The sequence below is a fragment of the Mustelus asterias genome, unplaced genomic scaffold (genome assembly GCF_964213995.1).
Source record: "Mustelus asterias unplaced genomic scaffold, sMusAst1.hap1.1 HAP1_SCAFFOLD_1829, whole genome shotgun sequence".
Taxonomy (NCBI): Eukaryota; Metazoa; Chordata; class Chondrichthyes; order Carcharhiniformes; family Triakidae; genus Mustelus; species Mustelus asterias.
In genome coordinates, this window is record NW_027591774.1 from 23 (window position 1) to 21,154 (window position 21,132).

The window sequence follows — 21,132 nt, forward strand, 5'->3', positions numbered from 1 at the left end:
GGAGAGAGGGAGGGGGGGAGAGAGGGAGGGGGGAGAGAGGGAGGGGGGAGAGAGGGAGGGGGGAGAGAGGGAGGGGGGAGAGAGGGAGGGGGGAGAGAGGGAGGGGGGAGAGAGGGAGGGGGGAGAGAGGGAGGGGGGAGAGAGGGAGGGGGGAGAGAGGGGGAGGGGGGAGAGAGAGGGGGAGAGAGAAGGGGGAGGGGGGAGAGAGAAGGGGGAGGGAGAGGGGGAGAGGGGGGAGGGGGGAGAGAGGGAGGGGGGAGAGAGGGGGAGGGGGGGAGAGAGAGGGGGAGAGGGGGGAGAGAGAGGGAGGGGGGGAGAGAGGGAGGGGAGAGAGAAGGGGAGAGGCGGGGGGAGAAGAGGGTCGGTGAGTACGCAATGGCACCTTGAGCTGACTCTGTCTTTTTCCCGCTCTCTCCAGGTTCGGGGCGAGCCGGGAGGAGGGTCCCCGACTCCGCCAGGCTCCCGGCGAGCGGCGCCCCCCAGAGGTACACCCTGCGGCGGCAGACCAGCATGGAGCAGCCCACGTTACCCCGGCAGGGGGCAGCCTCCCGGGCACGGGCCTACCCCTCTCAACAGAACCTGGACTTCATGAACGTTCCAGAGCAGGGAGTGGCCGGGTAAGTGGCCGGGTACAGAGACCCCCCCCCTCACCCCTCACCTCCTGCACCCCTCGCCCACCCTGGGTGGAGTGGGGGCTTCTGCAACGCGGGAACGGATGATGCCACATGCAGTCGAATAGCTGCCAGAGAGGGTCTGGAGGAGGTTACAGCGATAGGGAGGGGGTGTAGGGGCTGGAGGAGGTTAGAGATAGGGAGGGGGTGTAGGGTCTGGAGGAGGTTACAGCGATAGGGAGGGAGTGTAGGGGGTTACAGAGATAGGGAGGAGGTGTAGGGGCTGGAGGAGGTTACAGAGATAGGGAGGGGGTGTAGGGGCTGGAGGAGGTTACAGAGATAGGGAGGGGGTGTAGGGGCTGGAGGAAGTTACAGAGATAGGGAGGGGGTGTAGGGGCTGGAGGAGGTTACAGAGATAGGGAGGGGGTGTAGGGGCTGGAGGGGGTTACAGAGATAGGGAGGAGGTGTAGGGGCTGGAGGGGGTTACAGAGATAGGGAGGGAGGGGGGGAGCTGGGCTGTTTTAACGTCTCTCTCCCTCCCCCCCCCCGTCTGGCAGGTTGCAGAGACGGATGTCGAAGGAGGTTAAACCCCTTCCAGGGGGCGGGCGTGCGAAACCCCAGCCTCGTGCCCGGCCCAGGCTGACGAGGTGCCGTGCTCTGTATGCCTACGATGCCCAGGACACGGACGAGTTAAGTTTCAACGCGGACGACATCATAGAGATCGTGAGGGAAGGTGAGACACAGGAGGGGGCGAGGGGACTGCGAGGGAGGGACGGAGGGCGAGCGAGGGAGAGATGGAGGGCGAAGAAAGAGCGAGGGAGGGATGGAGGGTGAGGGGGGAGCGAGGGAGTGACGGAGGGCGAGGGGGGAGCGAGGGAGAGACGGAGGGCGAGGGGGGAGCGAGGGAGAGACGGAGCGCGAGGGGGGGAGCGAGGGAGGGACAGAGGGCGAGGGGGGAGCGAGGGAGGGACAGAGGGGGGAGCGAGGGAGGGACGGTGGCGAGGGGGGAGCGAGGGAGGGCGAGGGGGGAGCGAGGGAGGGACGGAGGGTGAGGGGGGAGGGAGGGGGGAGCGAGGTAGGGGTGGAGGGTGAGGGGGAGCGAGGGAGGGGCGGAGGGCGAGTGGGGAGCGAGGGAGGGGTGGAGGGCGAGGGGGGAGCGAGGGAGGGACGGAGGCGAGGGAGGGACGGAGGGTGAGGGGGGAGGGAGCGAGGTAGGGGTGGAGGGTGAGGGGGGAGCGAGGGAGGGGCGGAGGGCGAGTGGGGAGCGAGGGAGGGGTGGAGGGCGAGGGGGGAGCGAGGGAAGGACGGAGGGCGAGGGGGAGCGAGGGAGGGACGGAGGGCGAGGCGGGAGCGAGGGAGGGGTGGGGGGACGACGAGAGCGAGGGAAGGACGGAGAGTGGGTTGGGGGCGGGGGAGGTGACACTGGGGGTGGGCAGGGAGGGGGAGCATTCGGGGCCGGCACGGACTTGACTTTGTCCCCGCTTTCTCCCCCCCCCCCTCCCTGTCGCAGATACCTCCGGTTGGTGGGTCGGACGAATCCGGGGGAAGGAAGGATTGCTGCCCGGAAACTACGTGGAGAAGATCTGAATCTGAATTGGGCGGCGGTGGGGGGGGGCGGGACTGTTGGTTGAGGGGGTCATCGGATCCCCCCCTCCCAGCCCGTCTCTCTGGTGCCCCTTCCGGACGAGCCCAGGTGGCGAGAGAGGCAGGGAGGGTGAGAGAGGCTGACCCGAGCAGAGCTGTGAATCGGGTGAGTTACGGGCACTTCAAGTGTGCATCGAGAACCCTCTGCCCCGGCGCGCAAGGCCGATGGAGCAGTCACCTTGGAGAGCGGACCACCACATGTTTCCCAGAGTCGGGGTCCATACTCTGAAGAGGAGGAAGGTGTGTGTGTGTGTCTCCCCCCACCCCCCCACGTCGATGGCCGCCTTGCGCCCTGTCTCCTGTAACTGCCCATTTTCATGTTTTTATATTATTAAACATAATTTTCAAATATTGCTCAAAAGATAAGTGTCACTGAAGTTTGTCAACATGCACTCATCAGGTCAAACACAAGAATGCCAGATTTCAAACCCTCACCACAATGTATACTACGCAGGGGGAGAATGCCAATAGCCTCGTCCCATCCAAATTGATTAACCAACTAACCTAATGCAGAAACCACTGGCTGGCCGAGTTCTGGGACATTTGCAAAAGGCCCAAGGGTTCAATTTGATTTGATTTATTATTGTCACATGTAATGGGATACAGTGAAAAGTATTGTTTCTTGCGCGCTATACAGACAAAGCATACCGTTCATAGAGTACATAGATTTGATTTATTATTGTCACGTGTATTGGGATACAGTGAAAAGTATTGTTTCTTGCGCGCTATACAGACAAAGCATACCGTTCATAGAGTACATAGATTTGATTTATTATTGTCACGTGTATTGGGATACAGTGAAAAGTATTGTTTCTTGCGCACTATACAGACAAAGCATACCGTTCATAGAGAAGGAAAGGAGAGGGTGCAGAATGTAGTGTTACAGTCACAGCTAGGGTGTAGAGAAAGATCAACTTAGTGCGAGGTAGGTCCATTCAAAAGTCTGACAGCAGCAGGGAAGAAGCTGTTCTTGAGTCGGTTGGTACGTGACCTCAGACTTTTGTATCTTTTTCCTGACGGAAGAAGGTGGAAGAGAGAATGTCCGGGGTGCGTGGGGGTCCTTGATTATGCTGGCTGCTTTTCCCGAGGCAGCGGGAAGTGTAGACAGAGTCAATGGATGGGAGGCTGGTTTGCGTGATGGGATTGGGCTACATTCACGACCCTTTGTAGTTCCTTGCGGTTTTGGGCAGAGCAGGAGCCCATACCAAGCTGTGATACAACCAGAAAGGATGCTTTCTATGGGGCATCTGTAAAAGTTGGTGAGTCGTAGCTGACATGCCAAATTTCCATTGTCTTCTGAGAAAGTAGAGGCATTGGTGGGGCTTTCTTAACTATAGTGTCGGCGTGGGGGGGACCAGGACAGGTTGTTGGTGATCTGGACACCTAAAAACTTGAAGCTCTCGACCCTTTCTACTTCATCCCCGTTGATGCAGACAGGGGTATGTTCTCCTTTACGCTTCCTGAAGTCGATGACAATCTCCTTCGTTTTGTTGACATTGAGGGAGAGATTATTGTTGCCGCACCAGTTCACCAGATTCCCTATCTCATTCCTGTTCTCTGTCTCGTCATTGTTTGAGATCCGACCCACTACGGTGGTGTCGTCAGCAACTGAAAATGGAGTTGGAGGGGAATTTGGCCGCACAGTCACAGGTGTATAATGTTCAGATTGTATACAGAGGACCATACGTCACTTCATAGAATCCCAACACTGCAAGGGGAGGCCATTTGGTCTGACTCTGCCCTGACCACAATCCCAACCAGGCCCTATTCCCCCACTCGATCCCCGTAAGTCCGCACATGTAGCATGGCCAATCCCCCTAACCTGCACATCTTTGGACACCAAGGGGCAATTTATCAATCCACCTAACCCACACGTCTTTCGGACTGTGGGAGGAAACCCACGCAGACCATGGGGAGAAGGTGCAGACTCCGCACAGACAGTGGCCCAAGCCGCGAATCGAACCCCGGTCCCAGGCACTGTCAGGCAGCAGAGCTAACCACTGTGCTACCCAGTGGCAACTTGTAAATGAGCCCTGGTACCAGCTTGGCTGATGTACCACAAGTTGGTAGTGTAGCTGACTGCGCACTCAGGGTTAGACAGCAAGTGCTGCCCACTCCCATCCATTGCAGGATTGGACATGATATCAGGGGTTTTGCGAGCAGGTGCGGGTCTGTACTCTTGCCTATTGCGGACACCCGGACGAAGGCACTGCCAGATTCAATCCAATCGCTGGGAAGCAGGGGAATTCCACATCCCTGGCATTGTGCCAACCCTGGAATCTTGTATTACGCCAAGGGAGCGCCGCACTGTGGGAGGGTCGGTGCTGAGGGAGCGCCGCACTGTGGGAGGGTCAGTGCTGAGGGAGTGCCGCACTGTGGGAGTGTCGGTGCCGAGGGACCGCCGCACTGTGGGAGGGTCGGTGCCGAGGGAGCGCCGCACTGTGGGCGGGTCGGTGCCGAGGGAGGGCCGCACTGTGGGAGGGTCGGTGCCGAGGGAGCGCCGCACTGTGGAAGGGTCAGTGCCGAGGGAGCGCCGCACTGTGGAAGGGTCAGTGCCGAGGGAGCGCCGCACTGTGGGAGGGTCAGTGCCGAGGGAGCGCCGCACTGTGGGAGGGTCAGTGCCGAGGGAGCGCCGCACTGTGGGAGGGTCAGTGCCGAGGGAGCGCCGCACTGTGGGAGGGTCAGTGCCGAGGGAGCGCCGCACTGTGGGAGGGTCAGTGCCGAGGGAGCACCGCACTGTGGGAGGGTCGGTGCCGAGGGAGCGTCGCACTGTGGGAGGGTCGGTGCTGAGGGAGCGCCGCACTGTGGGAGGGTCGGTGCTGAGGGAGTGCCGCACTGTGGGAGGGTCGGTGCTGAGGGAGCGCCGCACTGTGGGAGGGTCGGTGCTGAGGGAGCGCCGCACTGTGGGAGGGTCGGTGCTGAGGGAGCGCCGCACTGTGGGAGGGTCGGTGCTGAGGGAGCGCCGCACTGTGGGAGGGTCGGTGCTGAGGGAGCGCCGCACTGTGGGACGGTCAGTGCTCGGGGAGCGCCGCTCTGTGGGAGGGTCAGCGCTGAGGGAGCGTCGCACTGTGGGAGGGTTAGTGCTGAGGGAGCGTCGCACTGTCAGAGCGTCGGCAGCGAGGGAGCGCCGTGTTGTTTCTGGGCAGTGAGGGAACAGTTCGAACCCCGATACCCAGCAGCGAGGAATAACAGGTCTCCACAATGTAGCTCGACCCAGCAGGTTTATTCCGGTTTGATATATATACATACACGTTATTTTTTTGTAAAACTGAATCCGCGGGTCTTGAGGCAAAACATAAAACTGAAGAATCGCATGGTTTTGAAAGAGAATTCCGAGTCACTATTAACAGTCTGGCCCACAGAGAGAGAGAGCGAGGGGTTGGGGGAGGGGGTGGGCAGTGAGGGGGAAGTGGGGGTGCGAGAGAGACGAGGAAACTTCCCTTTAGCTCAATGCTGGTCATCAACCCTTTGATTTTCCACCTGCACTGACTCACAGGAGGCAAAAAAAAGTCCCATTCAGGCCCTCTCCTTGAGCCCGTTACACAGGAAGAGGAGGAGGCCATTCAGCCCCTCTCCTTGAACCTGTTACACAGGAACAGGAGGAGGCCATTCGGCCCCTCTCCAGCCTGTTACACAGGAACAGGAGGCCAATCAGCCCCTCTCGAGCCTCTTACACAGGAACAGGAGGAGGCCATTCAGCCCCTCTCGAGCCTGTTACACAGGAACAGGAGGAGGCCATTCAGCCCCTCTCCAGCCTGTTACACAGGAACAGGAGGAGGCCATTCAGCCCCCCTCGAGCCTGTTACACAGGAACCGGAGGCCATTCAGCCCCTCTCAAGGCTCCTACACAAGAACAGGAGAAGGCTATTCAGCCCCTCTCGAGCCTGTTACACAGGAACAGGAGGAGGCCATTCAGCCCCTCCCAAGGCTACTACACAGGAACAGGAGGAGGCCATTCAACCCCTCCCAAGGCTCCTACACAGGAACATGAGGAGGCCATTCAGTCCCTCCCGAGGCTGTTACACAGGAACAAGAGGAGGCCATTCAGCCCCTCTCCAGCCCGTTACACAGGAACAGGAGGAGGCCATTCAGCCCCCCATGGGGCCTGTTCTATCCTTCAATTAACTGGCTGATCTGTATCTTAACTCAATCTACCTTCCGGGGTTCTGTAACCTCTGAACCAACAGAAGGGTCTCGCGATCTTGGGGAGGGGTTGGGGGCGATTCGTCTCTCTCCTCATCCCGGAGGACAGCAAGTCAGAAGCGGCAAACTAGGCACCCAATCGAGCCTGGGCAGAGAGGCCGAATTCCGTGCATCCAGTCGGGAAGGGGAGTAGCCTCCGTCCGTACGGGTAACTCCAGATGATCCACCACCGGCTCCCCCTCCTCCTGGGAGGGCCGCAGGCGGGACATTAAACTAGAACCGTTAACCCCGACCCTCTCGCTGCCTGTTCCCCTCCATCGACACCCACCTCCCCCACTCCTGCATTTCTCCCCCTTCCCCCCAACCTCCGAAGTGGCCAAGTGGCCATTTTACCCCCGCGGGCGGAGCGGGGGTTACTTATCGCCCCAACTCACCGGAGAGGATTTGGTGAGGCGGGACTGGAGGGGAAGTGGGGGGGGAGGGATTGCCAAAGATCCCAGAATTTTCCGGAACTTACGATCAGTCCCCAAGGCGAACAAATTATAATTTAAAAAACCGTTCTAGTGGGAAGGATTTTCCTTCGCCAAAATGGCCGACTGTCCAAAATGGCCGTTCCCAACCGCCCAAAATGGGACCGGCGCCCCCCCCCAACCAAAATGGTCAGCTGTCCAAAATGGCCCAACCCGCCCAAAATTGGCCGACCGTCCAAAATGGCCGACCGCCCAAAATGGCCGACCCACGGGTGGTCCAATCAAATGAGAGACCTTTCTGCTGGCTGACCACTGAACTGGGAGAGAAGCGGGGGTTGGGAGGGACGGTGATTGGACGGCAGAGGTTTAAGGCGGGGAAAGGGCGGAGATTAGGCCGGCTTAACTTGGCCACCGTCATGGCGGACGAGCAGTCTGGCGGCCAGAGGGCACACGGTGAAAAGACAAAACAGAATAAAAAGCTCCTCTCGGACGGGTTGGGGTGGAAGGGGGGTGGGGTGGGGGGGGTCTGTAGTGCATTGCCACGGCGAGTGGGAGGGAGGGGTGTTGCCGGAAGGGACAGACCGGCTGAAGGGAGTCGCGCAACAAGACTCAAGATGGCGGCTCACAAGATGGTGCAGTCCTTGCCCGTCTTCTCCTCCCGGTGTGGCCTCCGTTCGGCCGCCGTGGGTCGGTGGGCGCTCGCAGCCTGTCGTGTTGGGGGTGCCTGCTGTCAGGATGGGGAGGAGGGGGAAGAAGGGGGAGAGACAAGAGGACGCCTTAACAATCGGGTTTGCAAACTAAGATGTCCGCGATGCAAAGAGAGCTCGCGCGGGGGGTGGGAGCGCCCTCGAAGACATGGGGAGTGGGGGGAGAGAGTGTGGGACTTGCTCCCACGGGGGGAGTGGGGGGAGAATGTGGGACTCACTCCCACAGGGGGGAGTGGGGGGAGAATGTGGGGCTCCCTCCCACGGGGGGAGTGGGGGGGGAGAATGTGGGACTCGCTCCCACGGGGGGAGTGGGGGAGAATATGGGACTCGCTCCCACGGGGGGGAGTGGGGGGAGAATGTGGGACTCGCTCCCATGGCGGGAGTGGGGGGATAATGTGGGACTCGCTCCCACGGGGGGGAGTGGGGGAGAATGTGGGACTCGCTCCCATGGGGAGTGGGGGGAGAATGTGGGACTCGCTCCCATGGGGAGTGGGGGGAGAATGTGGGACTCGCTCCCACGGGGGGAGTGGGGGGAGAATGTGGGGCTCGCTCCCACGGGGGGAGTGGGGGGAGAATGTGGGGCTCGCTCCCACGGGGGAGGAGTGGGGGAGAATGTGGGGCTCGCTCCCACGGGGGGAGTGGGGGGAGAATGTGGGACTTGGTCCCATGGGGAGTGGGGGGAGAATGTGGGACTCGCTCCCACGGGGGGGAGAAGGTGGGACTCGCTCCCACGGGGGGGGAGAATGTGGGACTCGTCCCCACAGGGGGGAGAATGTGGGACTCGCCCCCACAGGGGGGAGAATGTGGGACTCGCTCCCACAGGGGGAGTGGGGGGAGAATGTGGGACTCGCTCCCACGGGGGGAGTGGGGGAGAATGTGGGACTCGCTCCCACGGGGGGAGTGGGGGAGAATGTGGGACTCGCTCCCACGGGGGGAGTGGGGGAGAATGTGGGACTCGCTCCCACGGGGGGAGTGGGGGAGAATGTGGGACTCGCTCCCACGGGGGGAGAATGTGGGAGTTGCTCCCACGGGGGGAGTGTGCGCTGGGAGTTGGGGAGTGCTGAGAGGGGGGCGCTGGGGAAGTTTACCATTTGGGCCTCCTGTTCTTGTTGCTGTAGGAACTGCAATGCCTGCTGGTCTTCCTCCTCTTGTAGTCTCTTGGCAAGTTCCACATCGCTAATGTCCGCTGCTCCTTGCTGCTGCTGTAGTGACAGAGCGACCATGTAATCCTAGACAGGGCAACAACAGGGCAATCAACAACCTGCATTGATATAGCGCCTTTAACATGGGGTGGCACGGTAGCACAGTGGTTAGCACTGCTGCTTCACAGCTCCAGGGTCCCGGGTTCGATCCCCGCCTCGGGTCACTGTCTGTGTGGAGTCTGCATGTTCTCCCCGTGTCTGCGTGGGCTTCCTCCGGGTGCTCCGGTTTCCTCCCACAGTCCCAAAGACGTGCTGGTTAGAGTGGATTGGCCGTGCTAAATTCTCCCTCAGTGTTACCCGAACAGACGCCGGAGTGTGGCGACTCGGGGGATTTTCACAGTAGCTCCATTGCGGTGTTAATGTAATTGTGAATAAGAAATAAATAGGGAGATATTTTAGGGACAGGCGACCAAAAGATCGGGAAAAGAGGTTAGTTTTGAGAGGGAGAGAGACAGACAGAGAGGGAGAGAGACAGAGGTGCAGAGGTTTAGGGAGGGAATTCCAGAGTTTGGGGCCCCCCAGACAGCTGAAGGCACGGCCGCCAATGGCGGAGCGATGGGAACCGGGGGATGCTCGAGAGGCCGGAATTGGAGGAATGCAGAGATCTCGGAGGGTTGTAGGGGCTGGAGGAGGTTACAGAGATAGGGAGGGGGGTGTAGGGGGCTGGAGGAGGTTACAGAGATAGGGAGGGGGTGGAGGGGCTGGAGGAGGTTACAGAGATAGGGAGGAGGGTGTCGGGGCTGGGGGAGGTTACAGAGATAGGGAGGAGGGTTGTCGGGGCTGGGGGAGGTTACAGAGATAGGGAGGAGGGTGTCGGGGCTGGGGGAGGTTACAGAGATAGGGAGGGGGTGTAGGGGCTGGGGGAGGTTACAGAGATAGGGAGGGGGTGTAGGGGCTGGAGGAGGTTACAGAGATAGGGAGGAGGGTGTCGGGGCTGGAGGGGGTTACAGAGATAGGGAGGAGGGTGTCGGGGCTGGAGGAGGTTACAGAGATAGGGAGGAGGGTGTCGGGGCTGGAGGAGGTTACAGAGATAGGGAGGGGGTGTAGGGGCTGGAGGGGGTTACAGAGATAGGGAGGGGGTGGAGGGGCTGGAGGAGGTTACAGAGATAGGGAGGGGGTGTAGGGGCTGGAGGGGGTTACAGAGATAGGGAGGAGGGTGTCGGGGCTGGGGGAGGTTACAGAGATAGGGAGGGGGTGTAGGGGCTGGAGGAGGTTACAGAGATAGGGAGGAGGGTGTCGGGGCTGGAGGAGGTTACAGAGATAGGGAGGGGGTGTAGGGGCTGGAGGAGGTTACAGAGATAGGGAGGGGGTGTAGGGGCTGGAGGAGGGTGCAGAGATAGGGAGGGGGTGTAGGAGCTGGAGGGGGTTACAGAGATACGGAGGGGGTGTAGGGGCTGGAGGGGGTTACAGAGATAGGGAGGAGGGTGTCGGGGCTGGAGGAGGTTACAGAGATAGGGAGGGGGTGTTGGGGCTGGAGGGGGTTACAGAGATAGGGAGGGGGTGTAGGGGCTGGAGGGGGTTACAGAGATAGGGAGGAGGGTGTCGGGGCTGGAGGAGGTTACAGAGATAGGGAGGGGGTGTAGGGTCTGGAGGGGGTTACAGAGATAGGGAGGAGGGTGTCGGGGCTGGAGGAGGTTACAGAGATAGGGAGGGGGTGTTGGGGCTGGAGGGGGTTACAGAGATAGGGAGGGGGTGTAGGGGCTGGAGGGGGTTACAGAGATAGGGAGGAGGGTGTCGGGGCTGGAGGAGGTTACAGAGATAGGGAGGGGGTGTAGGGGCTGGAGGGGGTTACAGAGATAGGGAGGGGGTGGAGGGGCTGGAGGAGGTTACAGAGATAGGGAGGGGGTGTAGGGGCTGGAGGAGGTTACAGAGATAGGGAGGGGGTGCAGGGGCTGGAGGGGGTTACAGAGATAGGGAGGGAGTGTAGGGGCTGGAGGGGGTTACAGAGATAGGGAGGGGGTGTAGGAGCTGGAGGAGGGTATAGAGATAGGGAGGGGGTGTAGGGGCTGGAGGAGGGTGCAGAGATAGGGAGGGGGTGTAGGAGCTGGAGGAGGTTACAGAGATAGGGAGGGGGTGTAGGGGCTGGTGGAGGGTGCAGAGATAGGGAGGGGGTGTAGGAGCTGGAGGGGGTTACAGAGATAGGGAGGGGGTGTAGGGGCTGGAGGGGGTTACAGAGATAGGGAGGGGGTGGAGGGGCTGGAGGAGATTACAGAGATAGGGAGGGGGTGTAGGGGCTGGAGGAGGTTACAGAGATAGGGAGGGGGTGTAGGGGCTGGAGGGGGTTACAGAGATAGGGAGGAGGGTGTCGGGGCTGGAGGGGGTTACAGAGATAGGGAGGAGGGTGTCGGGGCTGGAGGAGGTTACAGAGATAGGGAGGGGGTGTAGGGGCTGGAGGGGGTTACAGAGATAGGGAGGGGGTGTAGGGGCTGGAGGGGGTTACAGAGATAGGGAGGAGGGTGTCGGGGCTGGAGGAGGTTACAGAGATAGGGAGGGGGTGTAGGGGCTGGAGGGGGTTACAGAGATAGGGAGGGGGTGGAGGGGCTGGAGGAGGTTACAGAGATAGGGAGGGGGTGTAGGGGCTGGAGGAGGTTACAGAGATAGGGAGGGGGTGTAGGGGCTGGAGGGGGTTACAGAGATAGGGAGGGGGTGTAGGGGCTGGAGGGGGTTACAGAGATAGGGAGGGGGTGTAGGAGCTGGAGGAGGGTACAGAGATAGGGAGGGGGTGTAGGGGCTGGAGGAGGGTGCAGAGATAGGGAGGGGGTGTAGGAGCTGGAGGAGGTTACAGAGATAGGGAGGGGGTGTAGGGGCTGGAGGAGGGTGCAGAGATAGGGAGGGGGTGTAGGAGCTGGAGGGGGTTACAGAGATAGGGAGGGGGTGTAGGGGCTGGAGGGGGTTACAGAGATAGGGAGGGGGTGGAGGGGCTGGAGGAGGGTGCAGAGATAGGGAGGGGGTGTATGAGCTGGAGGAGGTTACAGAGATAGGGAGGGGGTGTAGGGGCTGGAGGAGGGTGCAGAGATAGGGAGGGGGTGTAGGGGCTGGAGGAGGTTACAGAGATAGGGAGGGGGTGTAGGGGCTGGAGGGGGTTACAGAGATAGGGAGGGGGTGTAGGGGCTGGAGGGGGTTACAGAGATAGGGAGGGGGTGTAGGAGCTGGAGGAGGGTACAGAGATAGGGAGGGGGTGGAGGAGCTGGAGGAGGTTACAGAGATAGGGAGGGGGTGTAGGGGCTGGAGGGGGTTACTGAGATAGGGAGGGGGTGTAGGGGCTGGAGGAGGGTGCAGAGATAGGGAGGGGGTGTATGAGCTGGAGGAGGTTACAGAGATAGGGAGGGGGTGTAGGGGCTGGAGGAGGGTGCAGAGATAGGGAGGGGGTGTAGGAGCTGGAGGAGGTTACAGAGATAGGGAGGGGGTGTAGGGGCTGGAGGGGGTTACAGAGATAGGGAGGGGGTGTAGGGGCTGGAGGAGGTTAGAGATAGGGAGGGGGTGTAGGAGCTGGAGGAGGTTAGAGGTAGGGAGGGGGTGTAGGAGCTGGAGGAGGTTACAGAGATAGGGAGGGGGTGTAGGAGCTGGAGGAGGTTAGAGATAGGGAGGGGGTGTAGGAGCTGGAGGAGGTTACAGAGATAGGGAGGGGGTGTAGGGGCTGGAGGAGGTTAGAGAGATAGGGAGGGGTGTGGGGGCTGGAGGAGGTTAGAGATAGGGAGGGGGTGTAGGGGCTGGAGGAGGTTACAGAGATAGGGAGGGGGTGTAGGGGCTGGAGGAGGTTACAGAGATAGGGAGGGGGTGTAGGAGCTGGAGGAGGTTACAGAGATAGGGAGGGGGTGTCGGAGCTGGAGGAGGTTAGAGATAGGGAGGGGGTGTAGGAGCTGGAGGAGGTTACAGAGATAGGGAGGGGGTGTAGGGGCTGGAGGAGGTTAGAGAGATAGGGAGGGGTGTAGGGGCTGGAGGAGGTTAGAGATAGGGAGGGGGTGTAGGGGCTGGAGGAGGTTACAGAGATAGGGAGGGGGTGTAGGGGCTGGAGGAGGTTACAGAGATAGGGAGGGGGTGTAGGAGCTGGAGGAGGTTACAGAGATAGGGAGGGGGTGTAGGGGACTGGAGGAGGTTACAGAGATAGGGAGGGGGTGTAGGGGCTGGAGGGGGTTACAGAGATAGGGAGGGGGTGTAGGAGCTGGAGGAGGTTAGAGATAGGGAGTGGGTGTAGGAGCTGGAGGAGGTTACAGAGATAGGGAGGGGGGTGTTGGGGCTGGAGGAGGTTAGAGATAGGGAGGGGGTGTAGGAGCTGGAGGAGGTTAGAGATAGGGAGGGGGTGTAGGGGCTGGAGGGGGTTACAGAGATAGGGAGGGGGTGTAGGAGCTGGAGGAGGTTACAGAGATAGGGAGGGGGTGTAGGGGACTGGAGGAGGTTACAGAGATAGGGAGGGGGTGTAGGGGCTGGAGGAGGTTACAGAGATAGGGAGGGAGTGCAGGGGCTGGAGGAGGTTACAGAGATAGGGAGGGGGTGTAGGGGCTGGAGGAGGTTACAGAGATAGGGAGGGGGTGTAGGGGCTGGAGGAGGTTACAGAGATAGGGAGAGGGGTACAGGGGCTGGAGGAGGCTACAGAGATAGGGAGGGGTGTAGGGGCTGGAGGAGGTTACAGAGATAGGGAGGGAGTGCAGGGGCTGGAGGAGGTTACAGAGATAGGGAGGGAGTGCAGGGGCTGGAGGAGGTTACAGAGATAGGGAGGGGGTGTAGGGGCTGGAGGAGGTTACAGAGATAGGGAGGGGGTGTAGGGGCTGGAGGAGGCTACAGAGATAGGGAGGGGGTGTAGGGGCTGGAGGAGGTTACAGAGATAGGGAGGGAGTGCAGGGGCTGGAGGAGGTTACAGAGATAGGGAGGGAGTGCAGGGGCTGGAGGAGGTTACAGACATAGGGAGGGGGTGTAGGGGCTGGAGGAGGTTACAGAGATAGGGAGGGGGTGTAGGGGCTGGAGGGGGTTACAGAGATAGGGAGGGGGTGTAGGAGCTGGAGGAGGTTAGAGATAGGGAGGGGGTGTAGGAGCTGGAGGAGGTTACAGAGATAGGGAGGGGGTGTAGGGGCTGGAGGAGGTTAGAGAGATAGGGAGGGGTGTGGGGGCTGGAGGAGGTTAGAGATAGGGAGGGGGTGTAGGGGCTGGAGGAGGTTACAGAGATAGGGAGGGGGTGTAGGGGCTGGAGGAGGTTACAGAGATAGGGAGGGGGTGTAGGAGCTGGAGGAGGTTACAGAGATAGGGAGGGGGTGTAGGAGCTGGAGGAGGTTAGAGATAGGGAGGGGGTGTAGGAGCTGGAGGAGGTTACAGAGATAGGGAGGGGGTGTAGGGGCTGGAGGAGGTTAGAGAGATAGGGAGGGGTGTAGGGGCTGGAGGAGGTTAGAGATAGGGAGGGGGTGTAGGGGCTGGAGGAGGTTACAGAGATAGGGAGGGGGTGTAGGGGCTGGAGGAGGTTACAGAGATAGGGAGGGGGTGTAGGAGCTGGAGGAGGTTACAGAGATAGGGAGGGGGTGTAGGGGACTGGAGGAGGTTACAGAGATAGGGAGGGGGTGTAGGGGCTGGAGGGGGTTACAGAGATAGGGAGGGGGTGTAGGAGCTGGAGGAGGTTAGAGATAGGGAGGGGGTGTAGGAGCTGGAGGAGGTTACAGAGATAGGGAGGGGGGTGTTGGGGCTGGAGGAGGTTAGAGATAGGGAGGGGGTGTAGGAGCTGGAGGAGGTTAGAGATAGGGAGGGGGTGTAGGGGCTGGAGGGGGTTACAGAGATAGGGAGGGGGTGTAGGAGCTGGAGGAGGTTAAAGAGATAGGGAGGGGGTGTAGGGGACTGGAGGAGGTTACAGAGATAGGGAGGGGGTGTAGGGGCTGGAGGAGGTTACAGAGATAGGGAGGGAGTGCAGGGGCTGGAGGAGGTTACAGAGATAGGGAGGGGGTGTAGGGGCTGGAGGAGGTTACAGAGATAGGGAGGGGCTGTAGGGGCTGGAGGAGGTTACAGAGATAGGGAGGGGGGTACAGGGGCTGGAGGAGGCTACAGAGATAGGGAGGGGTGTAGGGGCTGGAGGAGGTTACAGAGATAGGGAGGGAGTGCAGGGGCTGGAGGAGGTTACAGAGATAGGGAGGGAGTGCAGGGGCTGGAGGAGGTTACAGAGATAGGGAGGGGGTGTAGGGGCTGGAGGAGGTTACAGAGATAGGGAGGGGGTGTAGGGGCTGGAGGAGGCTACAGAGATAGGGATGGGGTGTAGGGGCTGGAGGAGGTTACAGAGATAGGGAGGGAGTGCAGGGGCTGGAGGAGGTTACAGAGATAGGGAGGGAGTGCAGGGGCTGGAGGAGGTTACAGAGATAGGGAGGGGGTGTAGGGGCTGGAGGAGGTTACAGAGATAGGGAGGGGGTGTAGGGGCTGGAGGAGGGTGCAGAGATAGGGAGGGGGTGTAGGAGCTGGAGGAGGTTACAGAGATAGGGAGGGGGTGTAGGGGCTGGAGGGGGTTACAGAGATAGGGAGGGGGTGTAGGGGCTGGAGGAGGTTAGAGATAGGGAGGGGGTGTAGGAGCTGGAAGAGGTTAGAGATAGGGAGGGGGTGTAGGAGCTGGAGGAGGTTACAGAGATAGGGAGGGGGTGTAGGAGCTGGAGGAGGTTAGAGATAGGGAGGGGGTGTAGGAGCTGGAGGAGGTTACAGAGATAGGGAGGGGGTGTAGGGGCTGGAGGAGGTTAGAGAGATAGGGAGGGGTGTGGGGGCTGGAGGAGGTTAGAGATAGGGAGGGGGTGTAGGGGCTGGAGGAGGTTACAGAGATAGGGAGGGGGTGTAGGGGCTGGAAGAGGTTACAGAGATAGGGAGGGGGTGTAGGAGCTGGAGGAGGTTACAGAGATAGGGAGGGGGTGTAGGAGCTGGAGGAGGTTAGAGATAGGGAGGGGGTGTAGGAGCTGGAGGAGGTTACAGAGATAGGGAGGGGGTGTAGGGGCTGGAGGAGGTTAGAGAGATAGGGAGGGGTGTAGGGGCTGGAGTAGGTTAGAGATAGGGAGGGGGTGTAGGGGCTGGAGGAGGTTACAGAGATAGGGAGGGGGTGTAGGGGCTGGAGGAGGTTACAGAGATAGGGAGGGGGTGTAGGAGCTGGAGGAGGTTACAGAGATAGGGAGGGGGTGTCGGGGACTGGAGGAGGTTACAGAGATAGGGAGGGGGTGTAGGGGCTGGAGGGGGTTACAGAGATAGGGAGGGGGTGTAGGAGCTGGAGGAGGTGAGAGATAGGGAGGGGGTGTAGGAGCTGGAGGAGGTTACAGAGATAGGGAGGGGGGTGTTGGGGCTGGAGGAGGTTAGAGATAGGGAGGGGGTGTAGGAGCTGGAGGAGGTTAGAGATAGGGAGGGGGTGTAGGGGCTGGAGGGGGTTACAGAGATAGGGAGGGGGTGTAGGAGCTGGAGGAGGTTACAGAGATAGGGAGGGGGTGTAGGGGACTGGAGGAGGTTACAGAGATAGGGAGGGGGTGTAGGGGCTGGAGGAGGTTACAGAGATAGGGAGGGGGTGTAGGGGCTGGAGGAGGTTACAGAGATAGGGAGGGGGTGTAGGAGCTGGAGGAGGTTACAGAGATAGGGAGGGGGTGTAGGAGCTGGAGGAGGTTAGAGATAGGGAGGGGGTGTAGGAGCTGGAGGAGGTTACAGAGATAGGGAGGGGGTGTAGGGGCTGGAGGAGGTTAGAGAGATAGGGAGGGGTGTAGGGGCTGGAGGAGGTTAGAGATAGGGAGGGGGTGTAGGGGCTGGAGGAGGTTACAGAGATAGGGAGGGGGTGTAGGGGCTGGAGGAGGTTACAGAGATAGGGAGGGGGTGTAGGAGCTGGAGGAGGTTACAGAGATAGGGAGGGGGTGTAGGGGACTGGAGGAGGTTACAGAGATAGGGAGGGGGTGTAGGGGCTGGAGGGGGTTACAGAGATAGGGAGGGGGTGTAGGAGCTGGAGGAGGTTAGAGATAGGGAGGGGGTGTAGGAGCTGGAGGAGGTTACAGAGATAGGGAGGGGGGTGTTGGGGCTGGAGGAGGTTAGAGATAGGGAGGGGGTGTAGGAGCTGGAGGAGGTTAGAGATAGGGAGGGGGTGTAGGGGCTGGAGGGGGTTACAGAGATAGGGAGGGGGTGTAGGAGCTGGAGGAGGTTAAAGAGATAGGGAGGGGGTGTAGGGGACTGGAGGAGGTTACAGAGATAGGGAGGGGGTGTAGGGGCTGGAGGAGGTTACAGAGATAGGGAGGGAGTGCAGGGGCTGGAGGAGGTTACAGAGATAGGGAGGGGGTGTAGGGGCTGGAGGAGGTTACAGAGATAGGGAGGGGCTGTAGGGGCTGGAGGAGGTTACAGAGATAGGGAGGGGGGTACAGGGGCTGGAGGAGGCTACAGAGATAGGGAGGGGTGTAGGGGCTGGAGGAGGTTACAGAGATAGGGAGGGAGTGCAGGGGCTGGAGGAGGTTACAGAGATAGGGAGGGAGTGCAGGGGCTGGAGGAGGTTACAGAGATAGGGAGGGGGTGTAGGGGCTGGAGGAGGTTACAGAGATAGGGAGGGGGTGTAGGGGCTGGAGGAGGCTACAGAGATAGGGATGGGGTGTAGGGGCTGGAGGAGGTTACAGAGATAGGGAGGGAGTGCAGGGGCTGGAGGAGGTTACAGAGATAGGGAGGGAGTGCAGGGGCTGGAGGAGGTTACAGAGATAGGGAGGGGGTGTAGGGGCTGGAGGAGGTTACAGAGATAGGGAGGGGGTGTAGGGGCTGGAGGAGGGTGCAGAGATAGGGAGGGGGTGTAGGAGCTGGAGGAGGTTACAGAGATAGGGAGGGGGTGTAGGGGCTGGAGGGGGTTACAGAGATAGGGAGGGGGTGTAGGGGCTGGAGGAGGTTAGAGATAGGGAGGGGGTGTAGGAGCTGGAAGAGGTTAGAGATAGGGAGGGGGTGTAGGAGCTGGAGGAGGTTACAGAGATAGGGAGGGGGTGTAGGAGCTGGAGGAGGTTAGAGATAGGGAGGGGGTGTAGGAGCTGGAGGAGGTTACAGAGATAGGGAGGGGGTGTAGGGGCCAGAGGAGGTTAGAGAGATAGGGAGGGGTGTGGGGGCTGGAGGAGGTTAGAGATAGGGAGGGGGTGTAGGGGCTGGAGGAGGTTACAGAGATAGGGAGGGGGTGTAGGGGCTGGAAGAGGTTACAGAGATAGGGAGGGGGTGTAGGAGCTGGAGGAGGTTACAGAGATAGGGAGGGGGTGTAGGAGCTGGAGGAGGTTAGAGATAGGGAGGGGGTGTAGGAGCTGGAGGAGGTTACAGAGATAGGGAGGGGGTGTAGGGGCTGGAGGAGGTTAGAGAGATAGGGAGGGGTGTAGGGGCTGGAGTAGGTTAGAGATAGGGAGGGGGTGTAGGGGCTGGAGGAGGTTACAGAGATAGGGAGGGGGTGTAGGGGCTGGAGGAGGTTACAGAGATAGGGAGGGGGTGTAGGAGCTGGAGGAGGTTACAGAGATAGGGAGGGGGTGTCGGGGACTGGAGGAGGTTACAGAGATAGGGAGGGGGTGTAGGGGCTGGAGGGGGTTACAGAGATAGGGAGGGGGTGTAGGAGCTGGAGGAGGTGAGAGATAGGGAAGGGGTGTAGGAGCTGGAGGAGGTTACAGAGATAGGGAGGGGGGTGTTGGGGCTGGAGGAGGTTAGAGATAGGGAGGGGGTGTAGGAGCTGGAGGAGGTTAGAGATAGGGAGGGGGTGTAGGGGCTGGAGGGGGTTACAGAGATAGGGAGGGGGTGTAGGAGCTGGAGGAGGTTACAGAGATAGGGAGGGGGTGTAGGGGACTGGAGGAGGTTACAGAGATAGGGAGGGGGTGTAGGGGCTGGAGGAGGTTACAGAGATAGGGAGGGGGTGTAGGAGCTGGAGGAGGTTACAGAGATAGGGAGGGGGTGTAGGAGCTGGAGGAGGTTACAGAGATAGGGAGGGGGTGTAGGGGACTGGAGGAGGTTACAGAGATAGGGAGGGGGTGTAGGGGCTGGAGGAGGTTACAGAGATAGGGAGGGAGTGCAGGGGCTGGAGGAGGTTACAGAGATAGGGAGGGGGTGTAGGGGCTGGAGGAGGTTACAGAGATAGGGAGGGGGTGTAGGGGCTGGAGGAGGTTACAGAGATAGGGAGAGGGGTACAGGGGCTGGAGGAGGCTACAGAGATAGGGAGGGGTGTAGGGGCTGGAGGAGGTTACAGAGATAGGGAGGGAGTGCAGGGGCTGGAGGAGGTTACAGAGATAGGGAGGGGGTGTAGGGGCTGGAGGAGGTTACAGAGATAGGGAGGGGGTGTAGGGGCTGGAGGAGGCTACAGAGATAGGGAGGGGGTGTAGGGGCTGGAGGAGGTTACAGAGATAGGGAGGGAGTGCAGGGGCTGGAGGAGGTTACAGAGATAGGGAGGGAGTGCAGGGGCTGGAGGAGGTTACAGAGATAGGGAGGGGGTGTAGGGGCTGGAGGAGGTTACAGAGATAGGGAGGGGGTGTAGGGGCTGGAGGAGATTACAGAGATAGGGAGGGGGTGTAGGGGCTGGAGGAGGTTACAGAGATAGGGAGGGGGGTACAGGGGCTGGAGGAGGCGACAGAGATAGGGAGGAGGGTGTCGGGGCTGGAGGGGGTTACAGAGATAGGGAGGAGGGTGTCGGGGCTGGAGGAGGTTACAGAGATAGGGAGGGGGTGTAGGGGCTGGAGGGGGTTGCAGAGATAGGGAGGGGGTGGAGGGGCTGGAGGGGGTTACAGAGATAGGGAGGGGGTGTAGGGGCTGGAGGGGGTTACAGAGATAGGGAGGAGGGTGTCGGGGCTGGAGGAGGTTACAGAGATAGGGAGGGGGTGTAGGGGCTGGAGGGGGTTACAGAGATAGGGAGGGGGTGGAGGGGCTGGAGGAGGTTACAGAGATAGGGAGGGGGTGTAGGGGCTGGAGGGGGTTACAGAGATAGGGAGGGGGTGCAGGAGCTGGAGGAGGGTACAGAGATAGGGAGGGGGTGTAGGGGCTGGAGGAGGGTGCAGAGATAGGGAGGGGGTGTAGGAGCTGGAGGAGGTTACAGAGATAGGGAGGGGGTGTAGGGGCTGGAGGAGGGTGCAGAGATAGGGAGGGGGTGTAGGAGCTGGAGGGGGTTACAGAGATAGGGAGGGGGTGTAGGGGCTGGAGGGGGTTACAGAGATAGGGAGGGGGTGGAGGGGCTGGAGGAGGGTGCAGAGATAGGGAGGGGGTGTAGGGGCTGGAGGAGGTTACAGAGATAGGGAGGGGGTGTAGGGGCTGGAGGGGGTTACAGAGATAGGGAGGGGGTGTAGGGGCTGGAGGGGGTTACAGAGATAGGGAGGGGGTGTAGGAGCTGGAGGAGGGTACAGAGATAGGGAGGGGGTGTAGGGGCTGGAGGAGGGTGCAGAGATAGGGAGGGGGTGTAGGAGCTGGAGTAGGTTACAGAGATAGGGAGGGGGTGTAGGGGCTGGAGGGGGTTACAGAGATAGGGAGGGGGTGTAGGGGCTGGAGGAGGGTGCAGAGATAGGGAGGGGGTGTATGAGCTGGAGGAGGTTACAGAGATAGGGAGGGGGTGTAGGGGCTGGAGGAGGGTGCAGAGATAGGGAGGGGGTGTAGGAGCTGGAGGAGGTTACAGAGATAGGGAGGGGGTGTAGGGGCTGGAGGGGGTTACAGAGATAGGGAGGGGGTGTAGGGGCTGGAGGAGGTTAGAGATAGGGAGGGGGTGTAGGAGCTGGAGGAGGTTAGAGATAGGGAGGGGGTGTAGGAGCTGGAGGAGGTTACAGAGAAAGGGAGGGGGTGTAGGAGCTGGAGGAGGTTAGAGAAAGGGAGGGGGTGTAGGAGCTGAAGGAGGTTACAGAGATAGGGAGGGGGTGTAGGGGCTGGATGAGGTTAGAGAGATAGAGAGGGGTGTAGGGGCTGGAGGAGGTAAGAGATAGGGAGGGGGTGTAGGGGCTGGAGGAGGTTACAGAGATAGGGAGGGGGTGTAGGAGCTGGAGGAGGTTACAGAGATAGGGAGGGGGTGTAGGAGCTGGAGGAGGTTAGAGATAGGGAGGGGGTGTAGGAGCTGGAGGAGGTTACAGAGATAGGGAGGGGGTGTAGGGGCTGGAGGAGGTTAGAGAGATAGGGAGGGGTGTAGGGGCTGGAGGAGGTTAGAGATAGGGAGGGGGTGTAGGGGCTGGAGGAGGTTACAGAGATAGGGAGGGTGTGTAGGGGCTGGAGGAGGTTACAGAGATCGGGAGGGGGTGTAGGGGACTGGAGGAGGTTACAGAGATAGGGAGGGGGTGTAGGGGCTGGAGGGGGTTACAGAGATAGGGAGGGAGTGTAGGAGCTGGAGGAGGTTAGAGATAGGGAGGGGGTGTAGGAGCTGGAGGAGGTTACAGAGATAGGGAGGGGGGTGTTGGGGCTGGAGGAGGTTAGA

General features: G+C 60.7%; 2 protein-coding genes across 2 annotated transcripts in view; one reads left to right on the forward strand and one right to left on the reverse strand.

The window, feature by feature from the left end:
* Nucleotides 1-418: 418 nt before the first annotated feature.
* Nucleotides 419-2,613, forward strand: LOC144488741 (unconventional myosin-Ie-like). Its single transcript, XM_078206840.1, has 3 exons — nucleotides 419-617; nucleotides 1,169-1,344; nucleotides 2,122-2,613. Exons 1-3 carry the CDS (start codon nucleotides 511-513, stop codon nucleotides 2,196-2,198), a joined length of 360 nt encoding a protein of 119 aa, XP_078062966.1. The 5' UTR covers nucleotides 419-510; the 3' UTR covers nucleotides 2,199-2,613.
* A 2,850-nt stretch (nucleotides 2,614-5,463) lies between these two features.
* The window catches only part of LOC144488740 (ubiquitin carboxyl-terminal hydrolase MINDY-1-like), a gene marked incomplete at its 5' end in the record, with an annotated part of 65,413 nt that continues 49,744 nt past the window's right edge, over nucleotides 5,464-21,132 (reverse strand). Inside the window, 2 exons of the mRNA XM_078206839.1 lie at nucleotides 5,464-7,595; nucleotides 8,664-8,804. Coding sequence (XP_078062965.1) covers nucleotides 7,491-7,595; nucleotides 8,664-8,804 — 246 coding nt within the window. The remainder of the gene's footprint in view (nucleotides 7,596-8,663; nucleotides 8,805-21,132) is intronic.

Coding starts and splice junctions, on each gene's coding strand:
- LOC144488741 (XM_078206840.1), top strand. CDS start 511: ATGGAGCAGCCCACGTTACCCCGGCAGGGGGCAGCCTCCCGGGCACGG. Junction 618..1,168: donor CCAGAGCAGGGAGTGGCCGG/GTAAGTGGCCGG, acceptor CCCGTCTGGCAG/GTTGCAGAGACGGATGTCGA. Junction 1,345..2,121: donor CATAGAGATCGTGAGGGAAG/GTGAGACACAGG, acceptor TCCCTGTCGCAG/ATACCTCCGGTTGGTGGGTC.